The sequence below is a fragment of the Mustelus asterias genome, chromosome 22, assembly GCF_964213995.1.
Source record: "Mustelus asterias chromosome 22, sMusAst1.hap1.1, whole genome shotgun sequence".
NCBI classification, from domain to species: Eukaryota; Metazoa; Chordata; class Chondrichthyes; order Carcharhiniformes; family Triakidae; genus Mustelus; species Mustelus asterias.
In genome coordinates, this window is record NC_135822.1 from 21,823,392 (window position 1) to 21,846,480 (window position 23,089).

The window sequence follows — 23,089 nt, forward strand, 5'->3', positions numbered from 1 at the left end:
CACACTCCAAAGATGTGTGGGCGAGGTGGATTGGCCATGCTAAATTGCCCCTTGGTGTCCCGGGATGCGTAGGTTAGAGGGATTAACGGGGTAAATATGTGGGGTGATGGGGTTAGGGCCTGGGTGAGAGTGTTGTCAGTGCTGACTCGACGGGTCAAATGGCCTCCTTCTGCACTGTAGGGTTTCTATGATTTTTACACAATGAACAACGGCAGGCTTTACAGCTGCAGGCACCATCACAGTCATGCATGATGCTGCCTTTATCCAATGTCCACAACAAACTTCCTATCACAAGCCATTGGAGTGTGTCTAAGGGTGGGCAGTCTGATATTTTTTGCCTAGTGATTGTGTGTCCAACTGCGACTGATCAACTCACAGCCTGGACTCAGATCAGCGCTGGCCTGAATCTCCCTGGACTGGGGGCACCATGCACACTTCACAAGTACCAATGTGAAGACTGAACCAGGTAGAGCCCAGATCACACTGGAATTAGGTTTAGCACTCAGACCTTTGGGAGGGTCTGAGTATCAGAGAAAGCCCTCCTGCTTCTCCCTATACAGTGGCCCAGAAACCTTCAGCTTTGGAGCATCTCTTGAGGTCCGGTTTCTCTCTTTCCCGTCATACCTGAAGGACGTAGTCGAGTGCCAGGTGCCTGAAGCATTTCCTCGTCATGGTCAGTGTCCCCGTGGCCTCCTCCACTTCGTGTGTCTTGTTGCGAGTCGCTTGAGCGTTCTTGATCAACGCCAGGTCCATGTCCTCTCGGACTTTATCAAAATGCTTCTTGGTCTCCTTGAACTTCCGAACATCTCTGTATGTCGACAAGAAACACAAACATTCTGTTACTGGGATGGGGTGGTGGTGGTGTGGGGGGTGGGTGGGGGGGGAATTTAAAGGTTCAGCTTCATGTGTGACTCATATGAAAATATCTCCCAAAGCGCCTACTACATAACGGGCAATCTCAGAACAGAGAAATGAACCTCTCTCCCAGTGAGGTTCAAGGCACCTTAATTGAATTTGACCAAATTACCATGGTTGAAGGTGGAATTCAGTAGATAATAGAAGAACAAGAGTGAATATGATTTTTTAAAATGTGTTCATGTGGGTGTTTACTGCTTATCCCTGAGGGCATTTAAGAGTCAACCACATTGCTGTAGTCACATTTAGGCCAGACCGGATAAGGACTACAGATTTCCTTCCCTAAAGGACATTAGCAAACCAGAATTGTTTTTTATATGACAATTGGCAATGGTTTCACGGCCATCATTAGACGCCAGGTTTTTATTGAATTCAGATTTCATCATCTGCCCTGGTGGGATTCGAGCCCGGATCCCCAGAGCATTACTCTGGGTCGCTGGATTACTAGTTCAGTGACAATACCACTATGCCTGTGCCTCCCCACATAGTTTGTGGCACTTGCTAAAGTGTGACTGGTCGGATGTGGTATCAGACAGCAGCCCAAGGCCTGTGGGGCCGGTGCCATTGGATGGGGGAGAAGGACGGGACAGGAGAAGGAGAAAGATGAACAGAAATTGAGTGAAACCTTAGTTACTAAGGGGAAGCATTCTGCTTTAGATGTCGTTCTGTGCATTAAGTTCATAAGACATAGGAGCAGAATTAGGCCATTTGGCCCATCAAGTCCACTCCGCCATTCGATCATGGCTGATATGCTCCTCATCCCCATTTTCCTGCCTTCTCCCCATAACCCTTCAACCCATTACCAATTAAAAATCTCTCTAACTCCTCCTTAAATTTACTCACTGTCCCAGAATCCATCGCACTTTGGGGCAGCGAATTCCACTGATTCACAACCCTTTGAGAGAAGTAGTTTCTCCTCAACTCTGTTTTAAATTTATGACCCCTTATCCTTAGAATATGACCTCTCATCCTAGAATGCCCACAAGAGGAAGCATCTGCTCCACGTGTACTTTATTTATTATCTTGAATACCTCAATTTGATCTCCCCTCATTCTTCTAAATTCTAGAGAGTATCGGCCTAAACTGTTCAAAAAACAAAGAACAAAGAACAATACAGCACAGGAACAGGCCCTTCGGCCCTCCAAGCCCGCGTCGCTCCCTGGTCCAAACTAGACCATTCTTTTGTATCCCTCCATTCCCACTCCGTTCATGTGGCTATCTAGATAAGTCTTAAATGTTCCCAGTGTGTCCGCCTCCACCACCTTGCCTGGCAGCGCATTCCAGGCCCCCACCACCCTCTGTGTAAAAAATACGTTCTTCTGATATCCGTGTTAAACCTCCCCCCCTCACCTTGAACCTATGACCCCTCGTGAACCTCACCACCGACCTGGGAAAAAGCTTCCCACCATTCACCCTATCTATGCCTTTCATAATTTTATACACCTCTATTAGGTCACCCCTCATCCTCCGTCTTTCCAGTGAGAACAACCCCAGTTTACCCAATCTCTCCTCATAACTAAGCCCTTCCATACCAGACAACATCCTGGTAAACCTCCACTGCATTCTCTCTAAAGCCTCCATGTCCTTCTGGTAGTGTGGCGACCAGAACTGGACGCAGTACTCCAAATGCGGCCGAACCAACGTTCTATACATCTGCAACATCAGACCCCAACTTTTATACTCTATGCCCCGTCCTATAAAGGCAAGCATGCCATATGCCTTATTCACTACCTTCTCCACCTGTGATGTCACCTTCAAGGATCTGTGGACTTGCACACCCAGGTCCCTCTGCGTATCTTTATGGTTCTGCCATTTATCGTATAGCTCCCCCCTACGTTAGTTCTACCAAAATGCATCACTTCGCATTTATCTGGATTGAACTCCATCTGCCATTTCTTTGCCCAAATTTCCAGCCTATCTATATCCTTCTGTAGCCTCTGACAATGTTCCTCACTATCTGCAAGTCCAGCCATTTTTGTGTCGTCCGCAAACTTACTGATCACCCCAGCTACACCTTCTTCCAGATCGTTTATATAAATCACAAACAGCAGAGGTCCCAATACAGAGCCCTGCGGAACACCACTAGTCACAGGCATCCAGCCAGAAAAAGACCCTTCCACTACCACCCTCTGTCTTTTGTGACCAAGCCAGTTCTCCACCCATCTAACCACCTCCCCCTTTATCCCATGAGATCCAACCTTTTGCACCAACCTACCATGAGGGACTTTGTCAAACGCTTTACTAAAGTCCATATAGACGACATCCACGGCCCTTCCCTCGTCAACCATTCTAGTCACTTCTTCAAAAAACTCCACCAGGTTAGTGAGGCATGACCTCCCTCTCACAAAACCATGTTCAATCTCTCTTCATACGACAAACCCCTCAACTCTGGAATCAATCGAGTGAACCTCCTCTGAACTGCCTCCAATGCCACTACATTTTTCCTCAAATACCAAAACTGTGCACAATACTCCAGGTGCGGCCTCACCAATGCCTTGTATCATTGCAACAATACTTCCTTACCTTTATATTCTATTCCTTTAGCTATAAATGACAACATTCCATTTGCTTTCTTTATTAGCTGCTGTACCTGCATTAAACAACCACTAAAGATGGCATCGATTGGCAGGCATTCATAGAATCATAGAATCCCTACAATGCAGAAGGAGGCCATTCGGCCCATCAAGTCTGCACCAACCACAATCCCACCCAGGCCCTCTTCCCGTAACCCCACATATTTATCCTGCTAATCCCCCTGACACTAAGGGGCAATTTACTATGGCCAATCAACCTAATCCGCATATCTTTGGAGTGTGGGAGGAAACCGGAGCACCCGGAGGAAACCCACGCGGACATGGGGAGAATGTGCAGACTCCACACAGACAGTGACCCGAGGCCAGAATTGAACCCGGGTCCCTGGCGCTGTGAGGCAGCAGTGCTAACCACTGTGCCACCGTGCTGCCAAGTCAAAAGGAATTAATCAAAGGGTAACAAATGCAAGGTCACAATTTTCCACCGTGCAGGATATGTGCCAGTATCTGGCACATTGAACATCTGGCACAAGTATCATTCATGGGTTCACTATAAATACGCACTGTATTAAAGTGCACAAAAAATCTCTCTCCTAACCTAAAAGCATCTGTGGCCCGAATGAAACCCTTCTCTGCTACACAATGCTCTGATTCTATCCGATTACACAATTAAATCTTTTCTAATCGGAGACTGGGAGGATAATGTGAATGAATCGGATGTTCTCTTAGGGACCAGCAGTTGCTTTCCTCTCCTTTGATTCCTGCCCTTGTTTAAGGGATCAAGTCACCACTGTCCACTCTCATGACGTTCATCAGTGGTTCGTTGGCAAAGGATCGAGTCACGTGACCCCGGCCAGATGCTCCCCGCGAAATCCAGCCCGCTGTGTGTGCCTGCAGTTTACTGCAGCTGATTTCACTGAGCCAACTCTGGTTTAGCAAAATGCTGTAAATACAGTAGCTTATCAACTGAGAATGGAGACAAAAGACCAAGGCCCGCACTTCCCTCTCAAATGGATGTATAAGAACTCATGGCATTACTCCAACAATTAGCTGGGGCACTCTCCCTGGTGTCTTGGCCAACATTCATCCTTCAGTCAACAGATCATTTTCGCATTGATATTTGTGGGGGTTTGCTGTGTGCAAATTGGCTGCCACTTTTCCTTTCTTCCAACTGCACTTCAAAGATACTTCATTGGTTGGGATGTCCAAAGGTGCTCTTTAAATGCAAGTTTTTCTCTTTTTAAAACCCAGAACCTCTAGTGCCTTGTGTGACTTGACTTTATTAAAATATCTGATGAATACTGCAGGGTGTGACTTGCATTCAGATGAGGAAACATTCTTCCGCAACGCACTTACTCATCCCAAAATAGTCTGCCCAATTAACATAACTGCATGGTGCATGTACCTGTTATCACCACCGTGCGCCCCACTGTGGGCTGCCTGAACACAAGAAATAGGAGCAGGAATAGACCATATGGCATGTCGAGCCTGTTTGCCATTCAGTATGATCATGGCCAATCTCGGGCTTCAATCCCACTTTCCCACCCACTCTCCATATCCCTCGATACCCTGAGAGACCAAAATTCTGCCTATATCTGAGCCTTAAATTTATTCAATGAAGGAATATTCAAAAACCCTCCAGATTTCAAAGATTCATAACTACTTGGGTGAAGTAATTTCTCTTCAGTTCTAAATGGTTGTCCCTTTATCCTGAGACTGTGTCCCTGTGTCTCAGATTCCCCAGTCCAGAGAAAACAATCTCGCAGCATCTACCCTATCAAGCTCCCTCAGAATCTTACATCTTTCAAAGAGATTGCCTTTCATTCTTCTAAACTGGTACAAGTATAATCCAACATGGCGGCTGGTCCATCTAACATATTCTTCCCCGACTGAAGGAGAAAATAGCTATTAAAGAGAGTTCCACCACTTCCCCTCCACCCCAAAACCATTTAATCTACTTGCACTGCTCACTTTCCATGATAACATAAGGTTACCTTTGGAGGAAGAGGGTCTGCCTGATTCCCTTCTTATTTAGAAGTTTCTAAATGAACTATTTGAACCCTTCACCAAGGTAGAAAATTACCTCAGTGGGGGCAGTATATTTGGCAAAGATCCAGAACCCTAGATCCCTGCCCACTCCGCACCGGTGGATTTTCTGTCGGGTAACAGGGGGTGCGGAATGCACCTACCCAAATACTGCCGAAAATCTTAAATCTGTTTCAGTCGGTGGACCCGGCTTAATCCCCCCATCAACAACTCAAACCCCGTCCCCCCAATCAACAACTCAAACCCCCATTCAACAACTCAAGCCCCCCTCCCCCATCAACAACTCAAACCCCTGTTCAGCAACTCTCTTCCTATGCCCCCACCCCCCAACCCCAGCTCAACAACACCGTAATCCTACCCCACCCCAATTTTCACCCTGGAGTCGCACAATGTTTGAGGTGTTAAATTGGGTCACCTCAGGCATTGGGTTAATATTTGTCAATGGATTTTTTCCCAATTCGTAAGAGGCAGCACAACTCACGTTAATGAGACTCGGATTTGAGATGTTGCAGGCATCTTTTACCCACGCTGATGGCTAATTGCCTACCCTGCCCCTCCCTTCCCCTCCAATGACAAACTCCTAATTGGAAACTGCCGGGTATGTGACCTGAACCCAGGTCAGGGTCAGGGACAGGTCAACTGGATGGCCCATCACCACCGACACACAGACCAGGAAGAAGATCTAAAGTCAGGTAAGCGAAAGGGTAAACTCAACCACAACAGCTTGTTATCTAATACCTCTGACTTGGTCAAATGTGCTGAGGTACTTCACAGTGAGGTTGTATCAGGCAGATACTGCCTGGGTTCAGGTCACACAGGCAGATACTGACACCAAGACATGTAAGGAGATGCTATTAGGTCAGACTCTCTAGAGGTTAGAAGAGGGGGGGATCTAATTAAGGTATATAAGACGCTAAAGGGGATTGACAGGGTAGACATAGAGAGGATGTTTTCTCTTGTGGGACAAAAGGTCATAGTTTCCGGTTAAGGGGTAGCAGATTTAAAACAGAGATGAGGAGAAACTACTTCTCGCAAAGAGTGGTGAATCTGGAATTTGCAACCCCAGAGTGCGGTGGGTGCCAGGACATTGAGTAAATTTAAGGAGGAGATAGACAGATTTGTAATTAGTAATGGGTTGGAGGGTTATGGAGAATGGGCAGGAAAGTGGAGTTGAGGCAGTGACAAGATCAGCCATGATCATACTGAATAGTGGAGGAGCTGAATTGCCTACTCCTACTCCTCGTTCTTATGACCAAAAGCTTGGCTTGAACGAGTATCTTAAAGGATGAGGGAGTGGGATAGAGAAGGGGAGTGGTTCAGGAAGGAAATTCTAGACCGAAGCAGTTGAAGGCACAGCTGCCACTGGTGGAGCCAAGGAAATCGGGCATGTGCGTGGAGGTCAGAACAGGAGGGGCACAGAGGTCATAGACAGGAGATTAGGGCGGGGTGAGAATGTGGGGGAAATCGACCAAGGATGAAAATGATAAAAGCAAGGTGTCCTCGGACTGGAAGCCAATGTCCAGCAGAACAGGACCTGGTGCAAGTCAGGATTTGGGGAGCAGAGTTTAACAGCGAGGAATGGAACTTAACTCTTCACATAACCTCGACTGGCTCATCTCAATTTGTGGGTTTCAACATGAACAAGTTAACCCCGATGGTTTAGGAACTCCCATTAAATAATGCTCTTGGCCAACACAAGGCTTTCGCTGATCAACTCGAAATCTCAAGTGAAATAACCATAGAGGAAAAGAACAAGGATCAAAACCTCCCCCCCCCCCAACTCAGTCAATTCACGGCCACCATAGCAACAACCTCCTTCCCAGAAGAAGCACTGCTGCCCATTCATTGGATTTATGTGATGTTAAATTCAAAATATCACATTAGCCGGGTTAACCTGAGCTGCCAGAGTGCACTCCTCTTAATATTCACAGAGGACAGCTCCCAGAAGCTGAGCGACATTACAATTGATCTGATGTGGTCTGTGTTCTGTTTGCCATTTATTCAGCTGAATATTAACAAAAACGTCCCCTTAAAGGAGCAGCACGAATCAGGGAGAATATTGCATTGATTTCCAGGAGATTGGAAAGACGATTTCTCGAATGCGGTGATAACCACAGTGGCGTTTCTGTCAGCTGGCACTAACTGCGGGATAATCGGACTAAAATCTTCACCAATAATCCCGCACTGTTGCCTGCCCTGAATGTAAAGCCGAGGTGGCCTCAGCCACATATCTTCACTGACAATGAATGTACGGCTGAGGCAAAGGGCCTGACACCAGGGTCACCAACTCTTCCAGGGATGGCCCGGAGGCTCCAGCCACTCAAGATTAATCTATGGAGAAAATTTACGGGAGCGCTCCTTAAAACAAAGGCCTGTATTTCTCCGTTGTTTGTGAATTATGAAAATGTCGGAAGATGGTTGAAATAACAGTTTTTTGATGGACAGTCAAGAATCATTGAATCTGCTAATTAGGAGGCTTTTTAATTTCCAATTGGCTGGCTGGACATGATTGGTAACCAATGGCAGGGCAGTTAGAGGCAGGAAGTCCTGTGATACATTCGACTAGAATTGAGCACCTCAACTAACATAAAACTTACAAGCAAGTGTTAGGTGATCAAAGTATAGTGCGTCACAAGGTGTACTAGCTTAAGGAAGGGTAAACCAGCCTAATTCCTGAATTCATTCCTAATCATCTTTCTCCTCCATCCTAAACCCCTTTTTTAAAAATCCCACGCAAGTATTGCATCAATGCAAACCACCCCCCCATCCCCCTCCCACACCGGACCATCTATCTTTTGTTCTTAAAGTTGCGATTTTCTCATGGCTAAACTTTAATATCTAACACATTCTCCCTCTCTTCAGTCCTGATGAAGAACCAAAAGGACTTTAAATGTTAACTCTGCTTTCTCTCCTTACAGATGCTGCCAGGCCTGCTGGGTGTTTCCAGCATCCTCTGTTCTCATTTCTAACATCTGCTAATCTTTCTTTTTATTCTTTCGTGGGACATGGGCGTCGTTGGCTGGCCAGCATTTATTGCCCCTCCCTAGTTGCCCGTGGGCAGTTGAGAGTCAACCACATTGCTGTGGCTTTGGAGTCACATGTAGGCCAGACCAGATAATGACAGCAGATTTCCTTCCCTAAAGGACATTCGTGAACCAGATGTGTTTTTCTGACAATCGACAATGGTTTCATGGTCATCAGTAGATCCTTAATTCCAGATATATTTTTAAAATTGAATTCAAATTCCACCATCTGCTGTGGCGGTATTCGAACCCAGGTCCCCAGAACACCAGCTGAGCTTCTGGATTGCTCAGAGGGTGGTGACGGTCTGGAATGCGCTACCTGGGAGGGTGGTGGAGGCGGGATGCCTCACATCCCTCAAAAAGTACCTGGATGAGCACTTGGCGCGCCATAACATTCATTATGGGCCAAGTGCTGGCAAGTGGGGTTAGATGGGCAGGTCAGGGCCTTTCATGCATCAGTGCAGACTCGATGGGCTGAAGGGCCTCGTCTGCACTGTAGGATTCTGTGATTAATATTCTAGCAAAAATACCACCAGGCCATTGCTTCCCCACGAGTCCCTCTGACTGGAGGGACCTCAGGCGAGGGGTAGGATTGGGCCTAGCTCTGATTGGCCACCAGTAAAGATCCTGCAGGTATTTCGTAGCTAGGCCTAACCGTGAGGAACAGGCCTTCCAGCAAGTTACCAGACAGCAGCCAATAACCATTGAGTGAGAAGGGGAAGGAGCAGAAAATACTGAATAAGTTCAGCTCAATTCTCGATGAATTTTCGTGCAAACGGGGGTTAACTTATCTTTTAGATGCTGACAGGCCTTCTGTTTATTCCTGTCATTTTCTATTTTTATTTTATATTGTCTGTATTCATGACTTTATCTGTCTCTGCTGTTCTGAATTTACGGTTAAAATGATCAGAATTGCGACAAGGGAGCGTGTTTTCCCACTTGAATTCCCTCAGATGTCACTGAGCTATGAATGGTTCTCAGGGAGCCTTGGCCAGAGTGGGAAATAGAATCATAGAATCCTTACAGTGCAGAAGGAGGCCATTCGGCCCATCGAGACTGCACCAGCAACAATCCCACCCAGGCCCTATCTTCGTAACCCCAGGTATTTACCCTGCTAATCCCCCTGACACTAAGGGGCAATTTAGCATGGCCAATCCACCTAACCCGCACATCTTTGGACTGTGGGAGGAAACTGGAGCACCCGGAGGAAACCCACGCAGACACGGGGAGAACGTGCGGACTCCACACAGACAGTGACCCGAGGCCGGAATTGAATCCAGGTCCCTGGCACTGTGAGGCAGCAGTGCTAATCAAAATGGATGTGTCAATTAGCCATTCTCAAAGCCCCAATCGTAACCTTTTTCCCTTTAAGAAAATTTGCTTTGCCGACCTTGGTGTTGTGTCCTTGGCACCTCAGAAAGGGCATAGCAAACACAAAGTGCCATGGGTGAATTCTGTGAAGCTCACTGCCCACAGTTACAGGTTGAAGTGTCAGGTCCAGCACCTGTTATGCTAATATTATTTTCCTTGCTTCCTGCGATCTGGTGCCTCAGGGTCCACCAGCTTTTTGATATCTTGCCCAAACGGCTGTCGATCTTGCTAGCACAGTGCTCTCCCAAATAATCTCCCACCTTGCCACCTCCATCGACTTGAGCTCCTCCAAATCTCTGCAGCCCACATCTTGATTCTTGTTCCAATATCTTTGTGTTCACTGACTTACACTGGCTCCCGGATAGGCAAGATCTCGATTTAAAAATAAAATTCAAATCGCTCCTCACTCCCCCCATCCCCACCCCCCACCCGCACCCCCTCCCCCGCTTCCACCTCTGTAACCTGCTCCAGCTCCACAACCCTCCTGAGATCTCTGCACTCCTCCAATTCTGGATTCTCATTCTGACTCTCATTCCACCATCGTTAGATGTGCCTTCAGCTGGCTGGGCCCTGCCAGAGCCTAAAGTTAGGCAACCCTCTCTCTTCATTCCCCTGCCTTCCTAATTCTGTCTCCTCCTTTAAGATGCTCTGTAAACATGCCTCTTTGACCAAACTTTTGGCCATTTGTCCTTAAGTCTCCTTATGTGACCAGGTGTGAAGTTCTTTGAGATGTTTCACTGTGCCTATATATGTGTGTGTTGTTGCTGAACTGAGGGAGGGTGGGTGGTGGCACTGATTATCCCATCAAACGGAGCCCTATCCAAGGCAATGGGGAAAGAATAGGGGAGCGAGACTATCCAAATAATTGGCTCAAACGGCCAGAAAAGATATGATGGGCCATATAGCCAGCTTCTGTGCTGTAGAGGGCAGCATAGCGGCACAGTGGTTAGCACTGCTGCCTCACAGTGCCAGGGACCCGGGTTCGATTCCCGACTTGGGTCACTGTCTGTGCGAAGTCTGCACGTTCTCCCTGTGTCTGCGTGGCTTTCCTCTGGGTGCTCCGGTTTCCTCCCACAGTCCAAAAGACGTGCTGGTTAGGTGCATTGGCCGTGCTAAATTCTCCCTCAGTGTACCCGAACAGGCGCCGGAGTGTGGCGACTAGGGGATTTTCACAGTAACTTCATTGCAGTGTTAATATAAGCCTACTTGTGACACTACTAAATAAATAAATTTAAAGCATGTTCTCCTCTGGGTGCTCCAGTTTCCCTGCCACTGTCCAAAGATGTGTAGGTTAGGTGAATTGGCCATGCTAAATGCGCGGGGTGATAGGGATAGGGTGGAGGGGAGGGCCTGGGTGGGAAGCTCTCTCGGAGAGTTGGTGCAGACTTGTTGTGCAGGGTGATGGGGATAGGGTGGAGGGGAGGGCCTGGGTGGGATGCTCTCTCAGAGAGTCGGTGCAGAGTTGATGGGCAGGATAGCCTCTTTCTGCAATGTAGGGATTCTATGGTTCTAATATTCATGATTCCACACCTCGGAAGAATGAAGAGCTGCTGGCACATCCCAACCCAACAGGAATTAACACCTTTAGCGAAAGGTAGGCAGGAGAGGAGATTGGAAAATATATTTTCACAACTTCATCTTAACACCTTTTAGCTCAGCAACTGTGGCTTATGAAACAAATTCCACTTACATTTCTTCATTAAAACATGAGAAAATATCCAACACTGTTGAACACATCATGTACCTTCCTGCTCTCAATCATTCAAAATTAAGGGAAAAAAACTGGATAGAACTATCGAGCGAGAATATTGAACGAGCAAACAGAGGTACGCCCTTCAGACTATCTGCTCCCTCCTGCTGATTTTGAAATCCGAAGCTTCTCATCATCATCCTCGATTAAACCTCACGTTCTTTCCCCATGTTATTGTCACGCTTGCTAACAGCCTGCATTATAGAGCTGGGCAAAGGCTTTGTTTTGGAAGAAATAGCTGCTTCACAGAGGGCAAATGCCCTGGACCCTATCGCTGATTTCCAACACAGTAGTTCCCAACCATAGTCAGGCACTGTGGAAATGCCCCAATTGGAGGAGGTTTACCCAGGATTACATAGGATACACTGCACAGGAATGGTGCTGCACTCCAGTCTCCTCCCATCTTCCCTCACCAAATCCACCATCGTGACCCTTGAATGGCGGAGCAGACTCGATGGGCCAAATGGCCTAATTCAGCTCCCATATCTTATGAACTTACGCTTCCCTTCTCCATATCTGCTTGTTTAGTTTCCCCTTAACTGAATCACAGGATTGTTACGGTACAGAAGGGAGGCCATTCGGCCCATCGTGTCTGCACCGGCTCTCCAAATGAGCATTATGACTTTGTGCCATTTCTCCTGCCTTTTCCCCGCACTCCTGCACATTGTTTCCATTCAAATAATCATCTAATTGCCCTCTTGAATGCCTCAGTTGAACCTGCCTCCACTACACCTCCAGGTAGCACATTCCAGACTCAGACCACTCCCTATGGGGAGTGAGTTCTACATTCCTGTCATTCTCTAAGTACATTTGTAATTAAACTGCACTGTTCAGGTCCTTCATAATCGACCATTGAACAATAAAGGTAAAGTAACGTGACGGTATCAGGGAACCTCACATTCAGCAGCTCCTGCACACTTACAGACTGCACCCTGCAGATTGACTCCAATGATGAGACAGAGCACAGGAAAGAGATAGAGAATCTGGTGAACTGGTGCGATGACAATAATCTCTCCCTCAATGTCAACAAAATGAAGGGGATAGTCATTGATTTCAGGAAGTGTAGTGGAAAACAAGCCCCTGTCTACATCAGCGGGGATGAAGTTAAAATGGTCGAGAGCTTCAAGTTTTTAGGTGTCCAGATCACCAACAACTTGTCCCCCATGCTGACACTATAGTTAAGAAATCCCACCAATGTCTCTACTTTCTCAGAAGACTAAGGAAATTTGGTATGTCAGCTACGACTCTCACCAACTTTTACAGATGCACCATAGAAAGCATTCTTTCTGGTTGTATCACAGCTTGGTACGGCTCCTGCTCTGCCCAAGACCGCAAGAAACTACAAAGAATCGTGAATGTAACCCAATCCATCACGCAAACCAGCCTCCCATCCATTGACTCTGTCTACACTTCCCGCTGCCTCGGCAAAGCAGCCAGCATAATTAATGGCCCCACGCACCCTGGACATACTCTCTTCCACCTTCTTCCGTCGGGAAAAAGATACAAAAGTCTGAGGTCACGTACCAACCGACTCAAGAATAGCTTCTTCCCTGCTGCTGTCAGACTTTTGAATGGACCTACCTTGCACTAAGCTGATCTTTCTCTACACCCTAGCTATGACTGTAACACTACATTCTGCACCCTCTCCTTTCCTTCTCCATGATCGGTATGCTTTGAATAGCATGCAAGAAACAATACTTTTCACTGTATACTAATACATGTGACAATAAATCAAATCAAATCAAATCAAATCAAAGTCTGACCCCCTTGTTTGTGGACTGAATCCAGTGTTGGGTGATCCCACTGAAGAGCAGCTATTGGGAATGGTGGCTTTATACCTCATGATTTTCCAACCTGTGAGTCTTATGACTGTCTGAGAGTCACCTCCTCCAATGATATGGAACTCACTGGTGCTGAGGGGTCATTGATTGGTTCTCTGTGATTACATGTATTACAACCACACAATGATAGCACTTTCATGTCTGTAAAGTGCTTTGTGATGTCCTGCAGCTATGAAAAGATGTGATATAAAGCTTTCTGGCGACCAATCATATTCTTTTCCAAATTCTGTGTATTTACTGCCTTTATTTAATTTATAAGTTCTGTTTTTTAACCCCTTGTAGCTGCTGGCAGTTAAAAACACAAGATCGAAAGGAACGCTGTACAAGGATATAAATATTATATATATATTCATCCTGACTCTCAGCTGGTTATGGACCTTGCTCGTCATCTGCACATTGTCCATATTTTTCTGCACCACTTCCTGTTATCTATTCTGCCCATCAAAATATATATTTTTTAAAGAACAAGTACAGCTGTGAATCCAGGAACTGGGGCACTTCCAGTAATGTTATTCCATTCGGGAGCAAGCAATGTCCAGGCAGAGGTTACCAGGAATGATACTGGCGTACTTACTCTTTTACAAAGTTATTCAGCTGCAGCCTGACGGACCTCTGAGCTTGATCGGAGAGAATCTGCAACGAGAAAGGAGGTAACCGTTACCATCTGGGTTTTTACCGCGACAGCATCTTCCCTCTGTCTTATAATGAGGACCACCTTGAGAGTTTAACCTGAAGAGGTGACCTTGTGATCTGGTACTCCAGCAGCGCACAGATCTCAGGAAATAAGGCACTGTCTGTGCCAGTCTTCTCCTGAGATACACTTCCCGAGTGTCACTCCTCTCTGTGCGTGCCCGGAATTCGCTCTTATATAACTCCAAACTCTGCATTTGACAGAGTATGATCACAGAACTAGCTGCCACAGGTTTGAAGTTAATTGAGCGAGATTAGAAAAAGTTTGTTTTCCTTATCCTGCTCCTACATTTTCCGGGGGAGAGCGGGGGACGTCACTGGACAGTAACGATGAGTGGGAATCAATGATGGGCAGAATTTTCCGTGCCCCCCCGCACAACTTGTTTTATGGCAGCAGAGACAGCCCACTATTGACTGGAAGATCAACAGGAGAAGGCGGTGGCGCAGTCATATTGTCACTGGACAAGAAATCCAGGATAATTCCCTGGGGTCCAGGTTCAAATCCCACCGCCGCAGATGGTAAAATTTGAATTCAATAAAAGAAATTAGATGACCATGAAATGTTGGTGGAGAGACAGATTCACGGGATCAAGAACAAAGAACAGTACAGCACAGGAAACAGGCCCTTCGGCCCTCCAAGCCTGTGCCGCTCCTTGGTCCAACTAGACCAATCGTTTGTATCCCTCCATTCCCAGGCTGCTCATGTGACTATCCAGGTAAGTCTTAAATGATGTCAGCGTGCCTGCCTCCACCACCCTACTTGGCAGCGCATTCCAGGCCCCCACCACCCTCTGTGTAAAAAACATCCCTCTGATATCTGAGTTATACTTCGCCCCTCTCACCTTGAGCCCGTGACCCCTCGTGATCGTCACCTCCGACCTGGGAAAAAGCTTCCCACTGTTCACCCTATCTATCCCCTTCATAATCTTGTACACCTCTATTAGATCTCCCCTCATTCTCCGTCTTTCCAGGGAGAACAACCCCAGTTTACCCAATCAGGATATTAGGAGGCCCTGCTTATGGGTGACACGGTGGCAGAGTGGTTAGCACTGCTGCCTCACAGCGCCAGGGACCCGGGTTCAATTCTGGCCTCAGGTCACTGTCTGTGTGGACTTTGCACGTTCTCCCAGTGTCTGCGTGAGTTTCCTCCGGGTGCTCCGGTTTCCTCCCACACTCCAAAGATGTACGGGTTCGGTTGATTGGCCGTGCTAAATTGCCCCTTAGTGTCAGGGGGATTAGCAGGGTAAACACGTGGGGTTACAGGGATAGGGCCTGGATGGGATTGTGTTTGGTGCAGACCCGATGGGTCAAATGGCCTCCTTCTGTACTGTAGGGATTCTATGATCCAGCTGCTGTTTTCCTGGTTATTTCCACCTTCCACTGTGACAAAACACACCGCATGGGGAGGGGGGTCGCGGTCGGCGGGACCGGAAGGTCCCACTGGCACAAATGGCAGGAAAATCCGATCCGATAACTCCACTCTTGCTACGCTGGTTGTGGTAAAGCTAAGCCCGTGTTGCACAGGGATCAAACCCAGAAGCTTCCAAGTCTAAGGGGCAGGTCATTTAGCACTGAGATAAGGAAGGATTTCTTTACTCAAGAGGGTGGTGAATCTTTGGAATTCTCTCCCCCAGAGGGCTGTGAAAGTTCAGTTGTTGAGTATGTTCAAGATTGAGATCGATAGATTTCTACTGTGACATTAGTGTACCTTGAGCAAGTTTTTTAAAAATCATGCACTCTGCAATTGTAAGCAAACTTTTTCAATCTGTTTTTCTCATTGTTGCTGGGCTGTCTACAAGAGCCTTTTTATTGCTGCTTAAATGGGGGTTTGTTTATTTTTACTGGGATGTTTATGACGCTGCATTGTTCGGAGAAAAACTGGGTGGCAGGTCAGGTGATAGGAGTTTTTTTAATTTTCAGATTGGAGCTGCAGGTTTGAGTTTTAGTTTTAGAAGGGGCATCAAGCTGAAAAGATGTCTCTCTGTCTCTCTCCCTGGTTTGGGAAATTCTGCTGGTTAGCTGAAAGCAAGGTCTTGTCTTTCTGAAGGGGGGGGGAAATCGGCTGTTGGTGGCTTGCCTAGAGTCCCTGGTGTTTTGGGAAACTGTTCTGACTTCAAACTGTTCTGAGTCTGTCCAGGGAATTGCAAACTTTATCCAAAGGTCTCGAATCCAGTATCTCGTGAGCATTAGGATTTGCTGTGTTAAACCTGTGGAAAGGGTTTTGTTGGATTGGAACATTTTAGATATATTGTTGAGGGTTAAACATTATCCTGGTTATTTTGTGTTGTTTGTAATTGACAGAAGTTATTGCTAATATTCTTACTATACATGTTAACTATATTCTTAAATAAACTTTATTTGCTAAAAGCTCCCTAGTGGATCATTTGAATCTTAGAAACCCTACAGCACAGAAAGAGGCCATTCGGCCCATCGAGTCTGCACCGACCACAATCCCACCCAGGCCCTACCCCCATATCCCTACATATTTACCCACTAATCCCTCTAACCTACGCATCCCAGGATACTAAGGGCAATTTTAGCATGGCCAATCAACCTAACCCGCACATCTTTGGACTGTGGGAGGAAACCGGAGCACCCGGAGGAAACCCACGCAGACATGAGGAGAATGTGCAAACTCCACACCATCAGTGACCCAAGCCAGGAATCGAACCCAGGTCCCTGGAGCTGTGAAGCAGCAGTGCTAACCACTGTGCTACCATGCTGCCCAGAATCATACATGAAGTGAAACCTATCATGCTTATCCTAGCTAAATTCAAGAAGCAAAACTTATGATCCAGGTGGGCTCCATAAAACCCTTTGAACCATAACACTGCATATTAAAACCATCAGGGACAGCGCAGGAAAATGGTGTTCGAGTCAAAGGCCAGCCATGATTGAATTGACTGGTGGAGTTGGCTTGAAGGGCTGAATGGCCTATTGCTCCTATTTCCTATGTGTTTCCATTGCACACAACATGTGGTATAATATACAGAAGGTGGCACACTCATCCATTAGAACCTTCAAGGCAGCTCACTTGTTTAATTCATGAAGCTACATGATGATGCTGCCAAGGTTACACCCTTCCCCATTGAGTGCCCATGATGATGCTGCAGTTCCCCAACCCATTTTCTCATTGGGCAAAATCCCACTCTCGCTGCTCCACGATTGGTCAGAACAAAGAATAAAAGAACAAAGAAAATTACAGCACAGGAACAGGCCCTTCGGCCCTCTAAGTCTGCACCGACCATGCTGCCCATCTGAACTAAAACCCACTACCCTTCCAGGGACCATATCCCTCTATTCCCATCATATTCATGTATTTTTCAAGATGCCCCTTAAAAGTCACTATCGTATCTGCTTCCACGACTTCCCCCGGCAGCGAGTTCCAGGCAGCCACCACCACCCCCATGATTATTGGACCTTTGTCGTTGAAGTCACCTCATCCCTTTCTATGTCCTCCAATTTGTGCCAATCAACAAGGAATTGAACTCAGGCTCTCAAAGGTGGCGACACACAAGGAACAATAAGGCCTCCTCGGATTTTGGCCAAACTTGGAGTTTATTATTATAAATCCAAATGTTCAGTTATATGTAAAATACAACAGAATGAATCACTATGTCAGTGTTTAAAGCAATCATTTCTCCAAGCTCATTAAAGTGGTGGCCGAGGTACCACAACGTGAGTTTGTATCTTAAAGACTTGATTAGCTGTAAGTATTCGCATTCCAACCATTATTCATGTAAACTGAGTCTGTGTCTTTATATGCCCTGTTTGTGAACAGAATTCCCACTCACCTGAAGAAGGGGCAGGAGCTCCGAAAGCTTGTGTGGCTTTTGCTACCAAATAAACCTGTTGGACTTTAACCTGGTGTTGTTAAACTTCTTACTGTGTTTACCCCAGTCCAACGCCGGCAGCTCCACTTCTTGAATCTCTGCAGTCCACGTGCTGTGGGTTGACCCACAATGCCGTTAGGGAGGGAGTTCCAGGATTTTGACCCAGCGACTGCGAAGGAACGGCGATATAATTCCAAGTCAGGGTGGTGAGTGGCTTGGAGTGGAACTTGCAGGTGGTGGTGTTCCCATGTATCTACTGCCCTTGTCCGTCTAGATGGAAGTGGTCGTGGGTTTGGAAGGTGCTGTCTAAGGATCTTTGGTGAATTGCTGCAGTGCATCTTGTATTTGGTACACACTGCTGCTACTGAGCGTCGGCGGAGGGAGTGGATGTTTGTGGGTGTGGTGCCAATCAAGCGGCCTGCTTTGTCCTGGATGGTGTCGAGCTTCTTGAGTGTTGTTGGAGCTGCACCCATCCAGGCAAGTGGGAGTATCCCATCACACTCCTGACTTGTGCCTTGTAGATGGTGGAGAGGCTTTGGGGAGCCAGAAGGTGATTACTCATCACAGTATTCCTAGGCTCTGACTCATGCGTGTTTGAGACTCACTGCCTATAGCAGGAGTGCAGAGGTTCTGGTACAGAATACTACCACAATTCTTGAGCCATATGCAGCACTGGTGACTTTAAGGCGGCAGTCCTTTTTGAACCACCTGTCCCGAACACTGTGCCGCCAAGGTACTAAATGCCCACGAGGGTCATCCTAACACTCCTTAAAATAAAAATCCCTCTCCCTTTTCGCCATCCCAAATGCCACATGATCAAATGACATGTGATCAAACCTCCAGGAACACGTCCGACCAGCACTGGCAATCCCAAAATTTTTGCATGAAGCTACGCTATAATCCCCCGGAATACAAACCGTGATTCAGACAGTGATCCATTTATCACAGTCTTGGAGTCAGTTTCTCGGAGTCATATTTCAGTTTCTCCTAGTGTGGGAACAGCACATGAAGGAGCAATGCTCGGTGGCTCTCATATGCTTCCCAGATGCAAAAATAAATTACATTGTTCCTTCATTAGTTAGGGGAGCGTTTAAGGGAATTAATCCGCTTTGTATGTTTCTGAAAAGGCTGGAAATGAGGAAATAGCAACAAAACGTAAGCAGCTGATACCCTATATCCATCAGGATTATCGAATTATGTATTTTTATTTATTGTGGGAATGAAGATGACTGAATGCGTCAATACATAAGAGCAGACAGATTCTGCCAGATATGTAATGAATATTTGGCAGTTGCAGTAACCATGTGATATCATATCTGAGCCAAGTTGATGATAAATTAAATCCACTACCGCTTCCTCTCCAGACTGTTAGTCAGCACCTCTAGTGCCTGTGACATTAACAGCACCATTGCAGATATAAGCGATTAGCAGAAATTCAATCCTGCTCACTCCCCTCTGCTCCCCTGCGCCCCTAAAAGTACTGACTCACGCTGGGTACAGATCCACAGGCACTGGCTACCATCCAATCCCTCACCAAACTGACCATTCTTGATGTGGGGCCCAGGCAGTGAGTGTTGGCAGGCCATTCTCCCAAGGGGTGGGGGTAGTTGGGGGGGAACTCGCAGCTGCATTCTCCTGTCCTCACCGGCGCCCACGCACGCAGATTTTCCTTCAGGAGTCATTCGATGGCATTCAGGACTGAGAACCTCGCCTGATGTTTCTCTTCACCCGAGCCAGGGGTACAGAGGCTAGTTGGAATATTCTTATTGCCCCCTTGTATTAGCTGGTCTAAGTCAGCATTGTGGATTAAGCTTGAAATCTTCCTGATTTATGCAAAGTATTGGCAACAAATTAGCCTCATAAACCAGCTGCCTGCATTCAGACAATTTCTGGATTGTAACTTGTTTGTAATTCATTCATGGGACATGGGCGTCGCTGGCTGGCCAGTATTTATTGCCCATCCCTAGTTGCCAGAAGCCAGTTGAGAGTCAACCACATTGCTGTGGCTCTGGAGTCACATATAGTCCAGACCGGGTAAGGACGACAGATTTCCTTCCCTAAAGGGCATTGGTGAACCAGATGGGTTTTTCTGAAAAATCGACAATGGTTTCATGATCATCGGTAGGTTCTTAATTCCAGATATTTTTTATTGAATTCAAATTCCGCCATCTGCCGTGGCGGGATTCGAACCCGGGTCCCCAGAACATTAGCTGAGTTTCTGGATTAATAGTCTAGCGATCATACCACTCCCCGATGTAACTGTTTATCACCTTACCAGTAAGTTACATCCGTAATATTCTGCAATGATTCTGACCATGGAGGGGTACAATATATGGAATTAAGAGTGTTTAATATTATTGTACTGGGCTAGTTTGTAATCACTGAGGTTGAAAACCTTTAACAAATTGCAAGTCAACTGGGCAATAAAATCACTGAGGTACTAAATGCCCATGAGAGTTGTTGCAAACACCTCCTCAAAATAAATATAAAGCTTGTCAGAAGAGAACTTGCTAACGACAGATGTTTTACTTCATTGACAGGAAGAGCTACGCTGACATCCAGGCTACTGAAAGGAATGACAAGTATGACTCGATGCAGCTGATGGGGTTTTACCATAATGTGTGTTACATTCCCATCTGTACTCAGTGGTGCATTCACAAAGTGCAAGTCCCTGTCATTCAAAAAGCAATGGGGTCATGTGAAGGAGCCGGTAGGGTGACGGGGCTGAAATCAATGTGTACCCTAGACATAGGGGATGTGATCAGCTGTTTTCAGTTCAAGGCTTGTGCCTACGAGGAAACATTGGGCCACTGCACATTCCAAAATCCATTGAAGCTAATAGACAAAGTGGGAGGTTGGCGGACTGCGATTCACAATGGTTACCTGTGAGCATAACTCTGTGATGAGCAGCCTACCTCCTGACCCCGCAAAGGGCAGCACAGTGGTTGGCACTGCTGCCTCACAGCACCAGGGACCCGGGTTCGATTCCCGGCTTGGGTCACTGTCTGTGCGGAGTCTGCACATTCTCCCCATGTCTGCGTGGGTTTCCTCCGGGTGCTCCGGTTTCCTCCCACAGTCCAAAGATGTGCAAGTTAGGTGGATTGGACATGCTAAATTCTCCCTCAGTGTACCCGAACAGGTGCCGGAGTGTGGCGACGAGGGGATTTTCACAGTAACTTCATTGCAGTGTTAATGTAAGCCTACTTGTGACTAATAAATAAACTTTAAATGGCCTCCTCCTTCCATGTTTCTATGTTTAAACATCTTCCCTTATCTACAAAACTGAACTCAACAGTCTAATGGAACCCCTCGATTTGTGACACCTTCCAGGATAAACCAATGGCATTGTCGCTACTTCTGCTCAACTCAATACCCATCCCTTCCGTACACTGTGCACCACCCACCCCCCGGTGCAAACTGTATGATTTACAGACTACTCTGCAGCAAGTCCCCAAGGTTACCACTGTTAAAAAGGGCAAGAGATCACCAGAACAAACCCGCTCCAGATCACACACCATTCTGATGTTTTCATATACTCCTTTTCCTACATTGGCACCATGCCACAATCTTGCCTACTCAACATCATCATGAGATAACCATTAGTTTAATGACTGGAGTCATTCAAGAAGACCTACCAACACCACAACTAGGCCTCAGGGTGAAGATAGCCATGGAGTTCAGACCCAGGTACGTCACAGGCATTGGATGGAGATGGATTGGGAGGACTTGGGGCAAGGGGAGGAGGTTGAGGGCAAGGGGGGAGGGCATGGGTTTTGGAAACCGGGTGGAGAGGAACAAAGCGGGTTAACCTCTCGGGGGAGGGTTCACCCTATCCGTACAGGACATCCCCCCCAAATGATGTGTCCACCTTTTCCACAAAATTGTTTGAGAAATGGCCTTCTTACTCCCACCTGCCTGTCCATGCCAACCGTACAGTAGCGCGGGCACAGTTGGTAACAAACTCAATTGGCCATTTACTCTTTATTTTGAAGTGGTGAGTGGGCTGCCAATGTCAGTGGCGGCCCGCCTACCACTTTATGGAGACGGTGTTGGGAGTAGGTGGATCTGCGGGGGACTAACCACTCGTCATATGTTACAGTGTCTGTAAAATCCAGCCAGTGAGTTCAAATCCCACTGCAGCAGCAGGGGGAATTTAAATTCAATTAGTTAACTAAAAAACCCATCTCATTAGTAACGATCACAAAATCCTGGATAGTCATAAAAAACCCCCACCAGGTTTACTAGTGCCTTTCAGGTGAAAAAAATCTATCCTCCCTTACCCAGTCTGGCCGATGTGTGACTCCAGACCCACAGCAGTGTGATTGACTCTCAAGACGAAGGAAGTTTATTTATTAGTCACAAGGCTTACATTAACACTGCAGTGAAGTTACTGTGAGATTCCCCTAGTTGCCACACTCCGGCGCCTGTTCGGGTCAATGCACCTAAGCAGCACATCTTTCGGACTGTGGGAGGAAACTGGAGCACCCGGAGGAAACCCACGCAGACACGGGGAGAACGTGCAAAACTCCACACAGACAGTGACCCAAGCCGGGAATCGAACCCGGGTCCCTGGCGCTGTGAAGCAGCAGTGCTAACCACTGTGCCACCGTGCCGCAATATGGGCTAAGTGCTGGCAAGTGGGATTAGGTAGGCGGGTCAGGGCCTTTCATGCGTCGGTGTGGATCGATGGGCTGAAGGGTCTCTTCTGCACTGTAGTATTCTGTGATTCGGAGTGAGAGTGAGTGCATCGAGTCGGGGGTGGGGGTTGGGGGGTGGAAAGGGGGAGGGTCGGGGTTTCAGGGCGATCACACACATGGGGTGAAATGCATGGATTGAATGAGATGAATTTCTGTCGGTGGAAATGTCCGCATCAGCAACTCAATGCCTTTGCTGAGACAAGGAATTATCTGATGGATAATGAAGGATGGCAAACACCCCAGGTATACACATGGTTGGCAAACAGCCACAACAAGGGCAGGCGGGTGATGAGGCAGCAAATGCCGTGCCAGCACCAGACACAATGCACTGGGAGTAAGTTAATGGCCGGAGCCTGGTGGAGATTTGCTCCCCATCAGGAGTCTATCCCAGC

At 47.1% G+C, this 23,089-nt stretch overlaps 1 protein-coding gene across 1 annotated transcript in view; it reads right to left on the bottom strand.

The window, feature by feature from the left end:
- Window positions 1-23,089, bottom strand: part of LOC144509919 (arf-GAP with coiled-coil, ANK repeat and PH domain-containing protein 3-like) — a 361,954-nt gene that overhangs the window by 111,630 nt on the left and 227,235 nt on the right. The window contains exons 5-6 of the mRNA XM_078238917.1: window positions 14,052-14,110; window positions 625-808 (exon numbers count right to left, since the gene is read on the bottom strand). Of these exons, the coding sequence (XP_078095043.1) occupies window positions 625-808; window positions 14,052-14,110 (243 nt within the window). The remainder of the gene's footprint in view (window positions 1-624; window positions 809-14,051; window positions 14,111-23,089) is intronic.